We start from the raw sequence: 22,557 nt of genomic DNA on the forward strand, positions 1-22,557 counted from the left end.
ACTGCAATGGCCCAGCTAGATAAGAAGGGGAGATATCAAAAGACAAATATCACATGATATTGGTTATATGTGGAATCTAAAAAAAAAAAAATGGTACAAACAAACTTATTTACCAAACAGAAATAGAATCACGGATGTAGAAAACAAACTTATGGTTACCAAGGGGGAAGGTGGAGGGAGGAATAAACTGGGAGATTGGGACTGACATATACACATTACTATATCTAAAATATATAAATAATAAGGACCTACTGTATAGCACAGGGAACTCTCCTCAATAATCTGTAATGACCTATATGGGAAAAGAATCTGTAAAAGAGTGGATATATAAAAAAAAAAAAAAAAAAAAGAGTGGATATATGTGTAACTGATTCACTTTGCTGTATGGCAGAAACTAACATAACATTATCAACTATACTCCAATAAAAATTAATTTTAAAAAAGGGAAGCTATCAGTCAAGCACATCATATATGCTGTGTAGCAGCTAAATCTTTGGGTCATAAGCAGAACACATTTTAATAGGCCAGGCTGGAAGCTGCAAACCCTTGGAGACCAACGTTGAGGTCTAGTCCAAAGCGGGCCTGGGCAGACTCCAAGCTAGCCTTAGAAAAGGGGAAGTCAGCAGGCCTATCTTGCTGTTCAGAATCCAAAACAGTGGGATGGACCTCTGAGAATAAGAATTATGCACCTCTGTCATGCTTTAAGAAAACCAAGTATGTAAAAAAAAAAAAAAAAAGTGAAACTGCAAAACAGAATCTGTGCACTAGAGAGAGGCTAGAGGAAGTTAAATTATATCTATTTCCAAGAGAGTCTTTCCCCTTAAATGGAGCCTTTCCAAAAGGACTCCGTTTCAGGTGTGTGTGTGTGTTATTTTCAGAAGCACACCTGTGGGTACTGTGATCCATGTAGAATCTGGGATCTTTAAGAGAGAGAATGAGAACAAGGTGACAATGAAGCCCAAATTCAAGCCTTTCAAGTTGGCACAAGAGCCAACTTTGTCACCTAAGCCCTGGCCAGACTTTATGTAAGGAATAACTTGGGCGATAAGAGAAGGCTTAACTCAACAGAATGGATAATAATGACAACACTCACTGAACACTTATGATGCTCCATGCTATTGTTCTAAGCATTTTAGATGTATTAACGACACCAGAAGGAATGTTAATATGTTAATTCATATGAAGTCAAAACCAACAGGTGATTGATTATTCCTACCCCATTCTCCAAACTATTCAATATACTAGAGGGCCAAAATTTTACAATGGGAAACTGAGGCACGTGTAAGTTACTTAACTTGATCAAGGTCAAATTTCTGATAAGTGACAGAGCCAGGAGGGCCCTGTGCACTTACATACAACTTACATACAACCGCTACAGAAACTAGTATAACGAGAGTGTCCCGCAATTTGGGTTAGGGCTGTCACCTTCATATGTCATCAGTTCTCAGTTATTCGGGTAACCTGCAAGTTAACCAGACTGCAGGGTTATAAAATCTGGAATATGGGCAGTGCAATTGAATTAAATTGCTACAAATCAGAGAAAACAACGTAGGGAGTGATTACCACCACCGTACTGTCTCTCCTGTCTCACCACCTTAACATTCTTGTTCTTGTATCCTGACATTTTTGTTTCTGCAGCCAGTGGTAACTGGTTAGGGTTATACCTGGGGAGGGGAGCAATGAACAGAACCACCTTGGGCAGCCATAATCATACCCTTACACCAAAATCTATTAGTGTATTGCTTTAGTGGGTGGGAAACCAGAGACGTTTGTGCTCTTGCTTATTAAGTGAAAAATAGAGAAGACAGGGTGAAAGAGGGATGTGAGACCTGCCAATCAAAACCCAGGGCTGCTCTAAAAGCTGTGAAACTTGGAACTGACAGGTCTTGTCTTACAACGTGTCAGTTAATTACTAGATTCGTCTAGGGGCTCATCTTTAGGAAAGCTTGAAGGGTACCCTGAGGACTGAGGAGGGACATTTGGGAGAATGACCAGAGGACCTGGATAATTCAACCTCTGAGCTGAGTGGCCAGACTGTGATCACGCCTGCCCTGAAAGAAGAGACTGGCATGGATGGGTGGAGTGGCTTCCGGTAGCAGGAAAAAGATCAAGGCCTTCATTACATGTTTCTGGGGTGTTAATAGGAGTTTCTCTCTTAAAAAAGTTTCCCATAGTTCAAACAACAAATAGACCAGAAAGCCTAGTTCAAACAAAATAAATAGACTTACTGATCATACACATTTCAAATCTTCACTAAGTTAATGTTCATTGTTGATCGTCAATGAGAAGACGTGCACTGAAGCTTTTTCCTCTACTCTAACTCGAGGGTCCTTTTCACGAAGAGCATTGCACAGGGCAATTATGATAAAGAATGCATTTTGGAAGTACTGGCTTAGAATCTGTGTCAGCTCTGCATTTTAGAAGCAGAGGAGGCCCAACCGGTCCATTACAGTCTGATGTAAAGATTTACCTCTTGTTTATGAAATGGAATCTTTCAACTGAAATCCTTTTGTCAGGTGGTTTATGTGAATATATGTTCTATGAGAACAAGGACCTTTTTAGTAACGACCATATCTCAGGTTCTAAGATAGAGCTTGTCCCATGCACATGAAAGAAATAATGAGTGAAGGAGTGAAGAAATGAATGAGTGAATGTTTTCCATACCTAGACTATTGGAATTTTGTTATTTTTACACTTTTAAATGACTTTTGTGGAACGGAAAGTATTTCCCTAAATATTGGTCACATTTTAAATTCACTTTTATATTATCAATCAAATCAATTTCTATCTCATTTTGACTAACAGTAATTTGGGGGGGGGTCAACAGATAATTTTAACACTCCTCCAATGTCAACCAAGAGACGGCTGGACACAGGATAGTAGAGTTTTAATTCTTTATGACACCATTGCTCTTACTGATGTTTTTATGTGGAGAGGACATCCCCTGACAAGTGAGAGGCACTGACCAGCAGACATATTTTACTTAAGGCACAAGATACTTTAGTAAACCATAAAGAGGAACAGCTTTGAACCCTAAGGAAATTTGCATCTTAATATTTCATGATAAATAGCATATTTAATGTTGTAATTTTTGAATATTTCCAGATTTTATTACCAATTGATAAAAAAATGAAAGTAGACAGATGGTGTCATCAATCCTAATTATGTGAAAGCTTGAGACGTGCATAATTTCTAGAGTATTAATCATTAGCTCCTGGCTAAAGACTGACCACAGGTATATTTCTACCTTTTTCTGTTATCTTAGTTCCAAATCATTGTTTCTTCCTTTGCAATAATTCTTCTCAAGGTCTACTCACTCGCTTCTTGATTAAAGAAATGGCCTCTTGAATGGTTTCCTTTGCTTCCGGTCTGCTCTATTCCACACATCCTTCATACTCTTGCAAAAATAAAGGATCGGAGAATAAGTCCAGTGAACATAAGTTACCGGTAGACAGGAATCAGCATAACATCATGAAGACTGTTCTAACAGTCAGAGCTGCCTAGGAAGGATGGAGAGTGTCCCCAGCTGGTGGTCTCAGGTAGGGGTTGGACAGCTATTTTAGGTAGATATTGAGAAGCAGCTTGGTGGAATGATTATGAAGAGAAACTCTGGTGTCAAGCTGCTTGGCTTTAAAGCCTAGGCTCTCCAGCTACTAACTGTATGACTTTTCCAAATTTAAAAAACCTTTTCTCTCAGTTCCTTCTTCTGTACAAGGGGAAAAATAATGATACCTTCTTCATAGTAGTTCGTGAGGTATGAATGAGGTAATGCATATAATGGGCTTAGCAGAGTGCTTGACACTTGGCAACCGTTCAATGAATATTAGTAGTTATGTTGTATAGGGATTCAGGAGGCCATAGGTAGTTGTATAATATGACCCTCAAGGAAGGAGCCTTCCAAATTCAAACTTTATTTTTGTATTTATAAGTGTTAAAATAATGTTTTCGTCGGGTCACTGCTCTGTTGAATGAGTTATGCTCAGAACCACTTATCACACCCATCTCAGATGCTTTTCTCTGGTACTTCGGCTGCTCCAAGACCTGGCTCCATCCTGGATAAGCATGCATCTTTGCCTCGTTGAGGAAGGCAGGGCTCCTTCCTGCCTCCTAAATGCAGTGTCCTCACTCCCACTTTGTTCCTTGAGATGAGTCTCCTGGAAGAATATCTCTGCCTCTTTGCTCTTAGGTTGGTTTTCATGCAGGTCAACCCTGTTCATCAAAGCCACCCACAGTCATTTAGCCTCTCCCTGATTTATTACACCACTTGCCAATTTTATGTCTCAGTTGAGGACAGCAGCAGTGTTATGCTTCTTTTTTTCTCTGGTTGTTGACTGTGTATGAATTTTCTACTGATGATGATCAGTTTCCTAAAGGCAGGTGTCATATCTTTTACCTCTTGTGTCCTCCGTAAGCACCTAGCAAAGGGCTCAAAACAAAACACGTGGCCTGAGATCAAATCCCAGGGCCACAGTCTACTCTGGTGTGGAGGCAAGCCATTTGCCATCTCTAATTTTGGTTTAGGGACATGTTGAGAAATAAATTACTTAAAACATGCCTACTCATGTAATTGGAACATATAGGTAAAACATAATAAAAGTTATTTATTAAAATCATCATTAATATTAGAATATTTGCAACAAGTTTTACCTTGAATAGAAAAAGCTAAAAGAGTCAGTACAGTTTTCCAAAGCCAGCATTTCCTGAATTTCAGTTAGCGAAATCAGTGCAGTACAAGTGGAAGGGGTGCAGTTTGGGGGTACTTCCCATTCAGAACACTCCTACAGAGCCAGGAAGATCAGTAGAGAGGAACTCATATTCCTGTGAACCTATCATGTAGCTGGCGTTTTTACAGGCTAATTAAACAAACAAACAAAAAACCAAAAATCCCTTAACAATGTGCATCAAAGTCCCTGGCAGTCATGGTCTGGGTATGTCTGGGCATGTCAATGCAACTTGCTCCCAAGGAAGCAATGTTCCTGGGCTGTTAATTTCAGGGTAGAAGTTTCAAACCTGAGATAGTTCTGCCAAGACTGCTAATAGCAGTGGCTTATAATGCAATGCTACCCTATCACACACCACCTCGCCTTGATTCTCATCGTCACACTCCTGCATTATATTAATGATCTGTCCCCTTCACAGGATGGTCAGCTCCTGGAAGGCAGGGAACTTCATCTTGTTTCTTCAGTGCTTCATCTAATGTCTGACATGTGACAGACATGCAATCAGTGGTCACTGAATAGTCTATACACAATCCCGAGTATCAGTTGTGTCCGGGTCTTGAAAGAAAATTCACTCTAGTTAATAACAACTAGAGAAAAGACACAAGTGCTTCCTCTCTCAAACTAGTTTTATTAACTAACAGGTGGGTTGATGTTTCCCACAGGTCCCAAGAAACCGTGATTGTGTTTCATGAGCAGGTATCTTCAGGAGGATACGACCACCTCCTAATGAACCCTATTGGTCTTCTTGCTCTTTTTCCATCTCTTTTGCCTTGGGAGACTGGTTCTGAAAGGAAGAGCCTGGAGAAGCTGCACAGAGCCTGGCCCCCGCACTGGCCAAGGCAGAGCAGAGACCGAGCACACAGAGACACTTCTGGCTGTGCTCCTGGCTGAGGAGATGTAGCTAAAGGAGAGTTATATAGTTTTGCCTATAATTGGTTCAGATGCTACTGTTCATTGTGGTATAAGGAGTTTCAATGTAGGGATGAAGGAAGAGGAAAGTATTAGATGGAGGATTTTAGTCCTCGGTGAGAGACTATATTTAAAATCAAAAGATGGTTGAGCCCGATGACATATGTGCATAAGGGCATTGTTAGGTTGCTGTCTGGACTTCAGAGCCCCTCAGAGAAAATTCCTTTGGTTCTATACCTATCAGAGTCCTAACTCCTTTCTCCATCTAGTTCCTAGGCTTCCCATCTATGCAATCCTAATATTTTACCCTTTCTGCTAATCTTGGCTGCTAAACTAACCTGTGTGGTTTGGAGTGAGCCACTTAGAATTTCCATCGCTTTCCCCCCATCTGTAAAATAAGGATAACACACTGACCTGCCTCAGAGGGATAGGGTGTGAATTAACTCCTGTTATTAGCGGTTTCTGTGCTCTGCATACACCAAGCAGGATATGAATACCAACCATTGTCACCGTGGCCTGAGTAGGCTTTGCTTCTAAAGCTACACGTGGGAATAACCGCTTGGCAAAGAGCTGACAACTGGAAGTTGCGAACTTTACACAGAAGCAATATTTCCAGTATTTTCCCCGAGCAATCATGAGTAAATTGCTCACCAGGGGTGGAAATGGTTTCCAGCCAGTTCCGCCTCTTTTGATCTGTGCACCCTGCAAAGCTCAGTCAATGCCAGGTAACTGATCCTTCATAAGTCTGCTGTTTAGTGCAGATGAAGAATTCAGAATGGTATCATTTGGACAGGGATGAAATTTCTGTGTAGTCATATGTATTAAAAGCAAATAAATTGTGCTTTGTTCAAGGCAAGAGTTATAGAAATAGAATCTTTAATTTGTTAATATCCAATGACAAAGACAGCCACCTTTTTTTTTTTTTTTTTAATGGGGAAGAATAGGTCATCTATTTACAACTTGTCTTGGGTTTCATTTTAGAAACTTTGAAATGTACCCCTTATCACCATAGGGAAAGGAAAGGCAAAATTATGACCTAGCAAGCTACATAAAACAACTGTTAAAAATAATGGGTTTTAAAAATTGATTTTCTAAACCTTCAATAGAAGGTTTGGAAAAAAAAAATCCTACATATAAACTGAGTGAACCTATTGTGTATTTTGATAAGAGGTCCATGCTTCTATTACTGAACAAACCATTTGTGACCCTGTAAATACCATTATATTAATTTAGATAAAAGTTGCACATTTTTGAGTTGCCAACACTTTGATCTAAATTTTGGAAAAGAAAGTTAGTTTCAGAATGGTATACAGAACTAGGCTGACATTCAGCATCTTCTCTGGGAACAAAAGGGAGGCTGCCCTTCTGTAGCTGAGTCACCAACACGGATTTTTCACAGGTCAGGGTGTCAAGCCCCCAAGGATGCCTCGTGCTGCAGCTGTGCATTCTGGGAGCTGGCCTGGAAGGGCTGATGGGCCAGCACAGCCTGGTGGGAAGGAGGGATTTTTCCTTATTTTCTTAACTCCCTTAGGCAAGATCCTAGAAGTACAAACAAGGTTGCTTTGCAAATGTTCTCGTCATATACAGACAAGCACACAGAAGTGTGAGCAAACACAAATTAAGGTTCTAAGTGTTCCTAGGCCTTGGACAGAAGAAAGCACTGGAGAAATGTATTTCCTTCTGTGGCAGTTATTTTGCTTAGCTGGCGATAAAGGAGACATTTAAGAAAAGCCTACTTTCTGCAAGAAAAAATGGTACTACATCAATGTAGCTTTTTTGAGGCAAAAGAAGCATTCTGCATTTGGCAAGGCAGTCCCTGTAACAGTACTGGCTTGTTTTTGGAGTGTATGCGTCATCTTCATTCAGGAGTGGCAAAAGAGTTTCTATTTTATTTCCAAATAACGATGGCATAGCTAAGGGAAGTACATCATTTTGCATATATAATTTTGGGATAAAAGCCGAGTTTATGTGCAAAGGATGACCTCTTTGGGTTATGAAAAGATTACTTTTTGTTAGGCTGCTTTCTGACGATTAGATTTGACACATACATGTGCACATGGGTACTCACAGGAGCCAGGCCAGTTTTGGGTAATCGTAAACTTGGCTGGTTCTTTACTACAGCTGCAGTAGTGATCCATTTCATATTCAATCCATCAGAGATAACCGTGGTACATTATCTGATGGATTTATCTTTGCTTATATTGTATGAATATGGAAAGGAATTAAATGTGTGTTTACAGTTTGATAAACATTCAACATAAATTATACATTTTAATTCCATTTATTAGTTGGGGGCTGTGGAAAGCAGGAATTTCATTGCACACAAACTGCCATTCAGATTGAAGGATTACCAGTTTCCTGAAAAGGTAGACTAATTGTAAGAACAGAATTCATTTCTAGCTCAAGTGAGTCCCTGCATGGTTTGTATTCAGAGTTTTAGAAAGGCAAAAGGAGAGGACAGCTCATACTCATGACTATCCCGTTCGTATTTCACACTTCCTGTGGGTCCAACATTGTCATCACGAATAAATCTAGTGCTAATAAACCTCCTATCATTTGACAGCTTGAATATTGTAGTTACTACACAAATTATCAAGCTCTATTTATGTCTAAAAGTACTTGGCCTGATCTTCTAGCATTAGCATGCGGAGCAGTCTCCATGATATTATCTTACCATATAATGACTCCAAAAATCTCACAAAGATGAATGGTGATAACATAATTTCAGAAAGTTGCCACTCTATATGTAGAAATATATTGGCAATAAAAACCAGTCACTGTGTGCCTTTCCCCAGTAGGGGATCTCTCACTTTTCTTTGATTTTTAAAGGCTTCAGATCAATAACTGGAGTGACATTATTAACAGTTCCCTCAGCACCTTGGCCAGCGCTAATATTAAATCCATTACACCTTCTGTTTGACATTTGCAGTACAGCAGAAAGTGCTGTAGATACAGTCACATTGTCTGGGGACTGAGGTTGGATGTGAGGTTAGTAAGATGGTTTCCCTTGCCCGACTTCTAAATTCAGTTCATTGATAGGAAACTTAAACCAATACCAAAAAAAAAAAAAAAAATCAGAGAACCTCCCCTCCGCACCTCAACCCTATACTAAATGGTAAATAATTCACCCATAAAAGTACAATTATATCTCGCATCTAAGCGCTTTGGAAATAAAATATTGATCAGATCCTCAGATAAATTTTTATATTCTTTATTGTTATTCCTAAACATTTGTTCCTTTAATTATATCTAGTATTATGAAAATCGTCTAACGAGTGCAGAGGAATTGGGTTCCTGTAGAATCGGGAGCCGATCAAATTTATCAGAGCACGGGGGCATAAGTAGAAAATGCAGATTATTTCTATTCAGGCAAGTACTCAACTGCTTCAGTTTTGCTTGCCTTTAAAATATTCAGGACATAGAACAGGCGTAATAGCATAGAGATCATACTCCTGCAATAGTTATCTTAACCTTCCATAACAGGCTAGATCCGCTGAAAGTTTAGACAAAACACAGTAACCTTTACTTTAGACAACCAACGGTTAACCATTTTGCTGTCGTTACTCTTACTCTTCACCAAAAGTACTGTCTCATACATTTTGCTAAATTATCTAAACCCCACTACAGTATTGATTTCTCCCTCCGTGAGCTCGTGCCCATTCAATAAGCAGCGAGAACCTCTGGTGCTGGCTGAATGCCCTCTAAAGCAGGACCTCGGTATGTTACTCCTGACAGTGGCCCCATGGCTGGGAGCTGATTGTTAGCTAGAGGGAAACAAACTACTGGAGACAGAAAGGAAATGCTATGTTTAAAGTGAGAAACATGACAGGGAAAGTGGCCTGTGAGGTTAAGTGAAAAAGCAGGCTGCCAGAGCATGTACGTCATGGTTTTATTTTAGTCAAATGGAAAATCCCACTACATAACTATGTTTGTATACATATCTCCAGAAACAAAATCTAGAAGGATATCTAGTGTATAAGAACAGTGGTTATTTTGGGGTAGGGGGTATGTTGGCCTTTATTCTTTGTTTTCTGCATTCTCTGAATTTTTCACAAAGGGCATGAATTTTATAATTGGAAAATATCAAGCTGTTTTAATAAGGAGAAGGAGGGAGTAAAACACACAATTTGATGACCTAACCCAAGGAATATTACTCTTTGCTTTCAAAATACGGAGATATTTCAAGTACCTCCGGGATTTCTTGAAAGAGCTGCTCTTCTGTTTATTAAGCATATAAAAGATGCGGCACTGAAATTTTTTTTTTTCTTTCAATTTTTGCCTGTGTTGGGTCTTCATTGCTGCACGCAGGCTTTCTGCTAGTTGAGGCAGGCGGGGGCTGCTCTTCATTGCGGTGGCTTCTCTTGTTGCGGAGCACGGGCTCCAGGCGCGCGGGCTTCAGTAGTTGTGGTGCGTGGGCTCGGTAGTTGTGGCTCATGGGCTCTAGAGCACAGGCTCAGTAGTTGTGGCTCACGGGCTTCACTGCTCTGCAGCATGTGGGATCTTCCCGGACCAGGGCTCAAACCCATGTCCCCTGCATTGGCAGGCAGATTCTTAACCACTGCGCCACCAGGGAAGCCCTGAAATTTACTTTTTTTAAAGGATATCACTCATAATCCCAAGATTAAAGAATCATTAAGAGTGATGAAAAGATATAAGCAGATCCACAAAAACAAACTGAGCCATCCAGATGTCGTGTTCCAGAGGTTCTGTGCCCGTCACCTTGCAGGAACCCACAGGAGCAGCAAAAAGGCTGTGGGCAACACAGAGCAATCTCTTCCAAAATGCTTGGATCAAGCCCTAAAGAGGTACACTAGAACTTTATAACTTTTTAAAGTAGGCTACCCATTTATTTTTCTTGCCTGCCTGAAAATTTCTCTAAAAGAAATATCATCTTTATTAAACTATTAACGAATGTGCATACATATAACATAATTATTTGGGTTTGCTGTCCAGTCAACAGATTTTTTTTTTTTTCTCTCTCTCTCATTATCTTGAGACTAATTCAAGACAAGACAATCACAGGGCTAGCAGTTCGAAGAAAAAGAATTCCTATTATGGCACAGGATCACTGCCTCTTAGGCTGGTTTAGTCACTTATTTCCTTTTGTTATAATGCCAAATGTTATTTAGATTTCAGTCATTTAGTAATGCTACACTGAACACATCAGGGCTGCTGAAAAATTCTATACCTACTAGTTCCTTCATTTTCATAATCACCACATATTGATATCTGTTTTCCAACCAAATTATACTACTCTTTAAGCAAGAATCGGTGTTTTATCATAGTGTAAAAGATTATGATGTAGTGAACAACAGTCTTCAAAAAATCTTCCTTCATGTTATTCAGAATTAGAAAATCTTGTTAAAGTTCTTTCAGCTTTTAAGAAACATAAGCAGCTTTGGGATGTAGTGCCTGACATGAACTTTGAAAGTAATTCCCCTGGAGCAATGACCTGCATTAGTGAAGATATTTAGTTAAAGGTAGCATCCTACACTGCCTTTCAGTATTTGAGCAGTCAATCTAATTGCCTTTTTAAGCCAAAGATTGCAAATAACCAACACTACAGAATTTTAAGGCAAAGCCAGTTTGACATTCTCTAATGGTGAGAAATACACTCTCCAACAATAGACACTTCCTAATGCGATTGTTGCTAACCAGCCCAAGTTGTTAAGGAATGTGCAAAGCAGGGTTTTCCATTTTACTAGTTAGGATGGCTCAAGGAAGGCCAGGAAAACAGGGGAAAGAAACCCAAGTAAATTTTCAATCATACTTCAAGGATAAATGAAGTGTCCTTGTAAAAAGGAGGTATGTTATTTTTCTGATAACTAGAATTAAAGGATGCTAAGTGGAACTGAGCACATCCTGGTCCTTCACGGAAGGCATGGGATTTATCAGAGTTTTTATATTTAATCTTAAATGGGTTGATTTGACTCTAGTTTAGGATATCCTTGTAGAACTTGTTTATAGGCTGTGGATTTTTTTTTCTCTTCCAAAGTACAAGTCACCCTTAACATGTGTTTGGGGGAGACATCAATTTCAATATGAATCAACAGTGGGACCTGGCTGCCAAGAGGACCTACTTCAACCGTGGGCTGCATAACAGGAGTATAGTAGCCTTAAACCAAGAAAGGTGGCAGTCCGTCTGCTTTGTACTAGTCACAATACATCTAGAGGCTGCACTCAGCTCTCAGAACCCTATTTTTAGAGGGCCACCAACAAATGAAAGCACAGCCAGGTGAGGGTGGCTAGCATGGTGAGGGTCTTAGCAACATGCCATTGAATAATGTTTGTGGAATGAGGGTGGTTTGACTTGAAAAGGAGTAGGAAGGAGGGAGGAAGAATTTGGTGAATCTGACTTCATACATTTGAGAGGCTGTGATGGGGAGGAAAGAGTAAATCTGAAATGTTGTCCCAGAGGACAGACCTCCGATCAGTGGGGGGAGAAGATGCAGCAAAGTAGGTTCCGGCTCCATATTAGGAATAACTTTCTATCAGAGCTGCTCACCAATGGAGTGGGAAGCCTTGTATGTTCCTTAGCTTCCTGTTAGGAATGAGTGCCAGCAGAGATTGGAAGGGCATCTGTTGGTTTTGCTGTAAAGGGGTGGTTGCATAAATTGGAGGTTGGATTAAAGGATTGTTGAAGATTCTTCTTAACTTGTGGGTTTGTGATTCAGGGAAACAAAGTCCACTTTTCCAAGGTCTTAGTTCATACTAAGGTTTATAAACTTGATTTCTTATGCACTGAGCGTTTAAGAGTCATGAGCAGCCCTGTTTCCCAGTCCAACTCCAGAATGGAGTAGAAAACTATTTTCATGTGTTTCTTCTCGAATATGCCCAAATAGAAACATCATATTGACTAAAAAGCAGGTCCAGTGATCTCACTTATGTGTCTATTCAGTGAAGTCAGTGAGCTATGCTATAAGGATATATGACTCCCCCGACCTCTTGGAACAAAATTATTTTCATCTTTAAATGGTAAAGAGTCGTCTTAAATACTCTTTTCTCATGCATGGGGTTCACTGGAGAAGGATGCCTCCCACCCAATGCTACAAAATAATGCCTTAGAAGCTGCAGTTAACTTAAATGGGGAAACATGGATTGATTCTAGAAGGAATTAAAATATTTCCAATAGAGGCAAATATGTCTTTTCCCTTCTGTGTGTGCAAACACGCTGTGATTATTTCTAAGCAGACCAAATTATTTTCTTGGAAGTATGTAGAGTTATTTTAACATTAAACTTAAGATAGGTTTTGGGGTGTTTTTCCCATTTCTCTTTCACAAAATGCTTTTGTGCTGCGAATCTGTTTTAAAACAACATATCAAGTAAAGTACAAACATCTTTAGAGGGCAAAAATAATTTCCCAAGTAAGCAAATAAAACTTTGCACTTCAAATCAGGCCTTGATTCATTAAAAATCTTAAACTTCTCATGAGAAAAATTAACATTTAAACCACTGCTGCTTGGCCAAGCACTCCACCACACAAGAATATGAAATATCTCCTCTAAAAAAGTACAAAAAGGACAAAACCACAAATGTGGAACTTCAATTAATTTAAAGCCCCAATCAGCAAAGAATAAATCCTTCGCAGATCTAATTACCAGCGCTCTCGGAAGACCCAGGCCGACCAGCCAATCTTCCCCGTGTTTGAACAGCTTGATGAACTAGGGGACTGATGGATATCAAGTCATTTTGTTTAATTTATAAATGGATTTTCCCCTAATACTTAAATTATCATCAGTACAACACAATGAAAATGGGAACATTCTGAATGCAAAGTCTATAAGAGTCCTGGAAGGAATCCCAATGAGGAATGTCACCTCTGTTCATTCCTCTATACAATTGATCTAATTAAATACTGAGGGTGGAAAGGCAGTTTAAAATGTAGCCATTTCTGTTTTCTTTTTAGCCTTAATTTATCTGTTCACATCTTTCAAGTACCTTCTGATGCTTAAAAAAAAAAAAAAACCCAAGATTTCTGCACGCCCCTAATACTTTTAATTCTCCACAAGCTAATATTCAAAAAGTCTCTGCCATCAATTTTGCTGAATAATAAATAAATGCATTACATTTAGCCATGGAACAATGAAAGGCAGATGGCTTTCCCAATCTGAACCTTTTCCCTCCATTAATTTGAAAGAGAAACTAAAGGAATGGGTACATGCTGTATGTATTGTTCACCTGAAATCAGATCTCTGGATTTTACTTATTAAAATGTCTTCTTATTTTCAAATCTCTTCCTTACTTAATTACTGCACAGGACAGAAAGCTGCATGGAATTGTTAAATACCATTAGACCTATTTATAGTCTCTTCACACTGGCAACTCGAGTGCAATCATTGGCAAAGGTCCTGCCCACCAACCCACATGTTGGAATTGCAAGTCCCACCTGGCTCTGGGGTTTCTGACTGGGAGGAGGAAGATGCTGAGCTGGCTGCGTCTTCAGCGGTGCCCTGCGAGAGGAGACCCCGCCCAGGCGGGAGCTTCATGCCCAGCTGCTCTGCCATCTCCACGTGGTCCCCGGGGTGGACATAGTCAAAGACGCTGCTGCCTGTCAGCTCCACCTAGAGGGCGAAGAGAAAGAAGAGTGGGAAAGGAAGTTGTCACAGGCTTTTCATTTTCAAATTTACCTACTAGAGCATGGGCTTGAGGACACGGGGAAGGGGAAGGGGAAGGGGAGGCTGGGACGAAGGGAGAGAGTGGCACGGACATATATACACTACCAAACGTAGGGTGGATAGCTAGTGGGAAGCAGCCGCGTAGCACAGGGAGATCAGCTCGGTGCTTGGTGACCACCTAGTGGGGTGGGAGGGAGACGCAAGAGGGAGGGGATATGGGGGTATATGTGTATGTATAACGGATTCACTTTGATATAAAGCAGAAACTAACACACCATTTGTAAAGCAATTATACTCCAATAAAGATGTTAAAAAAATATTTAGCCCCGCTGCGATTCAGCTTCTGAACAGAAACGGAAATCTATGAAGCCTCTGGAAACAATCCTGGTCCTTAGTCTTTATCCTCACATGCTTAAGGATTCTTGAAATTGAAAGAGAAAGGTTTTTTTTTTTTTTTTTTTTCCAGTACGCGGGCCTCTCACTGTTGTGGCCTCTCCCGTTGCGGAGCACAGGCTCCGGACACACAGGCGCAGTGGCCATGGCTCACGGGCCCAGCCGCTCCGCGGCATGTGGGATCTTCCCGGACCGGGGCACGAACCCATGTGCCCTCCCTCGGCAGGCGGACTCTCAACCACTGCGCCATTAGGGAAGCCCAAAGAGAAAGGTTTTTTTCCCACATGTATTTATTTAGCAATTGTTTAGCCCAATTTTTTCTCATACACTGTTGTTTGCATAAAGCCAAACCATTCTGTGAAATGTGGATGAGTCTGCCTGAGTTCAGCTGTTTTATCCACGCATCATCAAATTCTTGCATGTTTGGTGTCAACCGGATGATTGACTGAATTCTACAGTTTGCTTATTGAGAAGTTTGAGCTTTGTATAGAAACAACCAGAGATAGCGGATGAGGATTTTCCTTAAAATACACAGATTTCCAGGATGTGTATTTATACATTTCAGCTTATTTCTATGTAAATTTAAATGGAAGAAGTGCTGCTTACAAATATATGCAAAGGCATAATGTTTTCATTAAATATTACTCATTAGCTCTGTAATCATATGGAGAATTCTCCATGCAAAAGAGGTCAGCTGGGGTCTGAAGCAGCCATTTTTTTTCTGCTGGTATCAGCTTGTTTTGCCTTCAATCTAATAAAATACATGGTACAAACCTCCTTGAGGGCTTTAAAAATGTTTTATTTTCTATACTCTTTGTATTAGGCTGACGCTAAAGGTAGAGAATGAATATCAAATATCAGAAGAGGGCTAGCCTGGAATGGAAGCACTGCCTTTTGCAATGCTGTCAGGTGTGGCCCCTGTCTGGGACATGTGCTGTCTGAGTGGCCTTACCTCTGTACTCCTCTGATGCTATAACTCTTACCTCCTTCCAAGAATAGCAATCATGGTCCTAAAATAATGTAGTTGGGTTACAGGTACTATGGCAGGGAGAGATGTGTCAGCAACAGAACAAGAAAAAGCTCTTTCCCGGGTCACTAATGGCTTTCCCATTCCTCTGGAGTTTAATGGTCTCAGGCCAGCTATGATGTGCTACAGAAACTGCCAGAAGTTCAGACTGTCACAAGTTTCTTGGTGGATATTTACCTAGAACCGCTTCCTACCTCACCTGCCTTTCCTGTGTAATTTGCAGCATCCCTCCAAATTCCACCCGACTGCCTGCACTCTTTTTCCTGCCAAGAAGGAAATCTGGTGGTGGGCATACTGTCACAGTGAGCGTAATACTCAGAGCAATTATTATCCCCAGAACTCCAAGTTCCGGTAAAATGACTCCCAGACACCATTTGATTAAACTCTTTTTTTTTTTTTTTTGCGGTACGCGGGCCTCTCACTGTTGTAGCCTGCGGAGCACAGGCTCCGGACGCGCAGGCTCAGCGGCCGTGGCTCACGGGCCCAGCCGCTCCGCGGCATGTGGGATCCTCCCGGACCGGGGCACGAATCCGTGTCCCCTGCATCGGCAGGCGGACTCTCAACCACTGCGCCACCAGGGAAGCCCCTGATTAAACTCTTAACCGTCAACACATCTTCAGCATCTATCAATTAACAGAGGTAGAGGCCGAAAAATGGGAGGCTAAATTCAGTTTGGTTAATAGCTCTACTCCTGAAAAAGGCTTGCATACCCTTCACTGAAAATGAGGTACTTTCTCTTTGCTATTAAATTACGCTCTCCTGTATTACCCAACTACTGACTCTATAATTTCACAATAACTATTTCCTCCATTTGATATTGTTACAGAGCGTACGTAAATCAGGATTCATAAGTGATCGGTTCCTACCCTCTGGGAGGGAGGGATTACATGGAAATAATCCCTTTAATGTGCGCCTTGCCTCTAAGCATTTCACACAGCAATAAATGGGTAAACTGACTTGGAGCAATTAAGAAATTAAATGAAACTAATAAAATGTGTGTTTTAATATTTCTTGATGGTTATTTTGTTTGGAGGTTAGTGAGTATGAGGAAGTCACTCTCATTTTGCATGGAGTCCAATCGCAGCACTTTAGTAACTATTTCTGTCACTTTTCTCAAACTCTTGAGTCTTTAACACTGCAATGTGCCTTTTGGCACAGACCACAGATTGTGATAAGATGACAACACAGGTGGGAGATATAATCGATTTTGTAGGGGTGTTGGTTCTTGAATATTCATGTAAGCAAGTCATATGGTGAGGAGGAGCAGGCCACTATCACCACAGCCTGATTTACTTAGATGTGCAGGCGCTTCCTTTCCACAAAATGATGTCCCGAGTAGAGGGCGTCTAGAGCAACACTGAGTCACAATGGGCCACATCACATGACGACACGGGGAGGACTTTGTCCTTCAGTCTCTTGAGGACTGTGACAGGGTCAAATTCTCAGTGCCAACCTCTCCATCCTATATTAGGCTTTGGGGTATCCTGGAATTTGACCCTGTCATAGTCTTCATGTATGTACTGTAATAAAGGTCACACGGTGTAGGGGAGAGCACAAAATAGCTGGAGTTATAAACTGACTTGGAGGTCAGAATCTTTTCCTCCTCTGCTGTACGACCTTGGACAATTCATGTAACCTCTCTGAGCTTCCGTTTCCTATTCTGAAAGTGGCAGTATTGCTGCTCTGCAGGACCCTGGGGGGTACCACTCACATTGTATTCTACATGAATGGCACCCCTTGGAGTGCCACACTGTGGAACGGTGCAGCGCAGTGGCCTGAGCGCTGGGATGGAAACCAGACTTGCTGACGTGCCTCACAGCCGAATTTCGAAAATCCAGTGAAACCATGCAGAGGAAATTGCCTTGTGAGAAATAAGCACTATGGTCGCTGCTGGTTGGTGGGTAAGAATGGATGACAGGCGGCATGTATATTCCTGTGCAACTTTGGTGAGGAATCCTTAGGGTTTGCATGGTCTCTTTGGAACATCTCTTTAATTAGCAGGGGGTACAGCAGAAGTGATGCATGCTCTGAGCCTTGACTATAGCAATAACAGTATTATCAGCTGCTACCACTATGTATACATACTTCTCATACTTTCTTTGATTAATCCTCATAACCATCTTTTGAACTGGTACGATGATCCCGATTTTACAGAACAAGGCTATGAGTATAGAAAAGGCCAGTATTTGGTTAAAGTCTGCTTGACTCAACCTACCACTTCTCTGGTAGCACCTCTGCAGTCAGGGAGGCTGAGCAGGGACATCTGGACTCCTCTGTCCTGTGGCTTCACTTTTATTCAGGAGAGAACATTGGGCACCATGGAGGGAGGAGGCTGAGGGCAGGCAGCCTGGCAATCCCCTGGGCTAAGGATGCTTTGCCATGTACTCTGGGGCCAAAAGAAGGCACGAAAGCAGGTGTACTAAACTGAAACAGATATGGGGGTAGACAGAAGTCTACTTATACACAGGCCTTGAGTCATTATCATCATCATCACATTTACCTATCACTTTCAACATTTCTCATAGTGTTTTCACTTCACTTAATTAGATTTTAGAGCTGGAAGAGACCTGAAAAACATCCATTAATACCCTCCTTATTGAATAGGTGAAAACGTCACAGTTCTGAGAAGTTAAAATGCTTGTTCAAGTTTACCCAGGTGTTTAGTGGTAGAAGCAAGACTGTCAGCCCTATTGGCTAACTCTCTTTTCTCACTAAACCCTTGTGTGATTTGCTTCTCTCTCCTATGAAGACTGCCTAGGTAAGATGGACTGGGAACTCACCTGCCACTAAATTCTGTGCCTCAAAATAGATGGCAGAAACTAAGACCAGGGATTTTTTTACTTAATGAGCAGATATTGCTTCATGTGAGCTTGTACATAGGAGGTCTATCACAAATGTTTGTTGAATGAATAAAAGATGGATATTTAGGCCTAAAAAATTCGCTTTATAAATGTGCTTGATTTGAACAAGTTTAGTTGGTTCCTTTTATTATTTCTGGTATTATTATTATTATAACATTATTTACTACTCTAAAATGAGTTACAATATAGCACCATAATAATATACTCATTCCCAAGAAGTATTTGCCATATGCATTGAGAGCTATAACTTCTTATATAGAAACCAACTGAGTTTTACAGAGCATAGGTTTTTTTTTTTAAACATCTTTATTGGAGTATAACTGTTTTACAATAGTGTGTTAGTTTTTCCTTTACAACAAAGTGAATCAGTTATACATATACATATGTTCCCATATCTCTTCCCTCTTGCATCACCCTCTCTCCCACCCTCCCTATCCCACCCCTCTAGGTGGTCACAAAGCACAGAGGTGATCTCCCTGTGCTACAGAGCATAGGATTTTATAAATGCTGAGAAAGAGCAGGTTTTAAAAGGAACTTTGAAAGATAATTTAGCTATCTTTCATAACATTTTTCCCCCATCTATGACAGAACTGTGGTTAGTTGGCTAGTTCATTAACTGAATTTTCACAAAGTTTCATGAAATGATTATTTCTTGTTTAAAAATCAATTTATTTATTTATTTTTGGCTGCGTTCGGTCTTCGTTGCTGCACGCGGGCTTTCTCTAGTTGCGGCGACCGGGGGCTACTCTTTGTTGTGGTGTGTGGGCTTCTCACTGCAGTGGCTTCTCTTGTTGCGGATCACGGGCTCTAGGCACGCGGGCTTCAGTAGCTGTGGCATGCAGGCTTGGTAGTTGTGGCTCACAGGCTCAGTAGGTGTGGCGCACGGGCTTAGTTGCTCCGTGGCATGTGTGATCTTCCCAGACCAGGGCTCGAACACGTCTCACCTGCACTGGCAGGTGGTTTTTTAGCCACTGCGCCATCAGGGAAGCACCCAAATTATTCTTTCTTTCCTTTTTTTTTTTTTTTTTTTTTTTTTTTTGCAGTAGCGGGCCTCTCACTGTTGTGGCCTCTCCCGTCGCGGAGCACAGGCTCCAGACGCGCAGGCTCAGCGGCCATGGCTCACGGGCCCAGCCGCTCCGTGGCATGTGGGATCTTCCCGGACTGGGGCACGAACCCGTGTCCCCTGCATCGGCAGGCAGACACTCAACCACTGTGCCACCAGGGAAGCCCCCCAAATTATTATTTCTTAACTGTCCCTTCAAATCACCGACAGTAGAAATTTAGAGCATTTTCATTTTATATTGATTATTGGTCCTATCTTTGATCTACAATTATGATCTACATAATGGAAAGGTACAGCATTTTTTTCCCCTTAATATTGTGTTCTTCTGGTTAGTGCAAATTATATAATAAGGCACATGTGAGAACCAAACTCAATCACTTTATATGATAATTTAAAAAAATTAACAAACATGTTCTGTTTATTAAATTTAAGGAACAGACCCATGGGAATTTGAATTGTTTCCCTAGCACAAGAAGGAAAAGTAAGCATGACTGTTTCCAACCATGCTCACTTGGTCTACCTTTCCTGAAGCTGAGTGACTCTAAAATAAAAATTCCTCTCCCTTATTGCTTAGTGCTAGAAAACAGCTGAGAGTGTATAAGGGGCCGGAGATAGGCAATGAGTAATAAGCAGTCGTATCCAGAAACAGCATTTTGTTTCCACTCCTTTCTCTCTGCCTTTCCCCACTCAAAGCTACCAAGATTCCTCCAGGATAAGCCATAGCCACTAGTGCCATCCCATGGAGTCAACTAAAGCACCTGGCCTTCCTCAAATTTATTTCACATTCTATTAGCTTGCATGCAAGTTGAACACTTGACACAGTTGATTTGGTAACACTGAAGTTTCCTGGAAAAAAATGTAAATATATTATACAGTGGTTTGAGTTGACTTTTCCATGTCCGGTCATCATACCCTGCTGGTAGATAGGATAGCGGACTAATTTGTCTTTTCATACATCAAGCAAGCATGTCAATAGCCTTTGCTTGGCCCCCTGTGGTGAGCAAATACTTTTTAACTACAGCAGTGTACCAGGAGTGCAAATCATTGAATTCAGTGGTCCTTTGATTGAAAGAGTTTGCTACATATGAGGAACAGGCAGCAATGTTGCTAGTCGTCTCCATATTGGAATAACTTAAGAGGATAGATACTTTTGTAAAGCAAGATGATAAAAGCTATTTCTTTCTTTCTTTCAATATATTTTCAGTCTTAGGAATAATACAAAATTCATTTTTAGCACGTAAAGAAGGTCATTCAAACCTGCCATTTATGGTGGAATTTCTTAAACCTTTTGGAAGACGCTTGGTTTTTGTAGATTTCTGGAGGGCATTAGATTACTGAGGGGACTTGGGGGTGCTACTAGTTAAGCCCTTTTTCAGGAGTCCTTTTGCAGCCAGGCCCCGTTCCCGCAGGGAATGCCTGCAGTATTTGCATAGAAGGTCATGCCTGAGAGAGGACTGCATTAGTGGCGAGTGGTTTGGAAACCTAACTGCCAGGTTAGGCTTTCAGATCTACCAAGAGACGGTGAGATCATGGTTAGAAAATCCTGACCCAGGATAAGATGGAAATTCTATCTCACCACAGCAGATTAGGATTTGTAGGGGTTTTTTTTTGGGGGGGGCGTCACATTTATATTATTGAGAGATAATAAAGTGATAAAAGAATAAAATATAATAAGATGTGATAGCTTGATTAGCATAGGTTTTCTTAGGATTTACTGGTATCTTAATGCCATCTTCATAACTTCCTACGTATTGCAGAACTCTACTGAATATTTATGAACTGTTTTGACAGAAACTTGATGTTCTTTACCGCTCTGTCTCATTCTATGTATCTGCTGACTTATCTGAAGAAAAATGCATAAAAGCATTGGGTCTGTTACAGCAATACGTGTATAAATTAGTAGAACAAGAAGAAAGAAAGGTTCTATATCAGAACGATGAGGTAGAATGAAAAATCCTTCCAATGTCATCAAATAAGAAATGAATCCACTCTCTTCTCACAGATATGTTAACAGAGCTTTCCTTTAGAAGAATTTGAGCTAAAAGATACCATACCATGTGTTTATTTTATCTTCAGAAATAAACATTTCAACTCCTCTGGGAATCGGGGAGGCCAAGTACTTTTTTTGTTTTTTGTATGCTTTTCTATAACCCTTGGAGTGCCCGACTTGAGAATCTGCAACCACAGTATCCAAAGAGAGTACTGCATAACCAGTTCTGAACTTTGATTAAGAAGTGTCAGAAGATAATTCCAGTGGATTTCTTAGTTCTCAGAGAGGAAAAAGGAAAAGGCAAGCTGTTGAAGAAATGGAACAAAAGAGGACATAAAGAACAAATGGCAGAGACTGATTCAAACGTACGGGCGGTTACTTGGAACAGGTCTGCCTCTGTGACTATCATGACCAATAGTTGAATTGATCAAGCAATAATCAACACTGATTGCTACATTTTCAAAAGCGTTAGACGGATCATTACAGAGACTCAGGATCCAGTTGAGCATATTTAAGTACTGCTAGAAATAGCCTGTGTACTAAACAGATCCAGAGTTTGAAGTATTCCCCATCCCAGTTATTTTCTGTTGAAGAAATAAATTATTTGCAGAATTTCATTTTTTCTTGTAAACATGGTTTAGGTATTTCTCCATCACCCCATGTTACAGAAGCAGTGGTTTTAGAATAGTTTTAATATGTCAATATTCTTTTCCTTTAATTAAGAGATACCAGGTAAAAGAAGAACTTAGAGAATGCTATAATACTGAGGGGGCATTACATAATGAGCCCAGGAATTTGTGAAAGTGACTCAATCAAGAAATTTTAAAACCTTGCTTTACAAGGTTCCTATAGTTTTGAAGTTTTAAAGTAGTCTGTAGGGCAGGAAAGGCCAACTTTTTAGTATTTATCACAGTGCTGGGAAGGAAAAAAGGATGCAATTGGAGGTTACATCATAGTAAAAAGTGAAATGATGCCAA

At 40.6% G+C, this 22,557-nt stretch overlaps 1 protein-coding gene across 4 annotated transcripts in view; it reads right to left on the reverse strand.

Annotated features, from left to right (window-relative positions):
- NPAS3 (neuronal PAS domain protein 3) overlaps positions 1 to 22,557 on the reverse strand; it is an 868,173-nt gene that overhangs the window by 115,580 nt on the left and 730,036 nt on the right. For all 4 annotated transcript variants that reach the window (XM_059059545.2, XM_059059547.2, XM_067028590.1 and 1 more), the window contains one exon: positions 14,018 to 14,192. In XM_059059545.2, coding sequence (XP_058915528.1) covers positions 14,018 to 14,192 — 175 coding nt within the window. The remainder of the gene's footprint in view (positions 1 to 14,017; positions 14,193 to 22,557) is intronic.

Source organism: Kogia breviceps, chromosome 3, assembly GCF_026419965.1.
Source record: "Kogia breviceps isolate mKogBre1 chromosome 3, mKogBre1 haplotype 1, whole genome shotgun sequence".
Lineage (NCBI taxonomy): Eukaryota > Metazoa > Chordata > Mammalia > Artiodactyla > Physeteridae > Kogia > Kogia breviceps.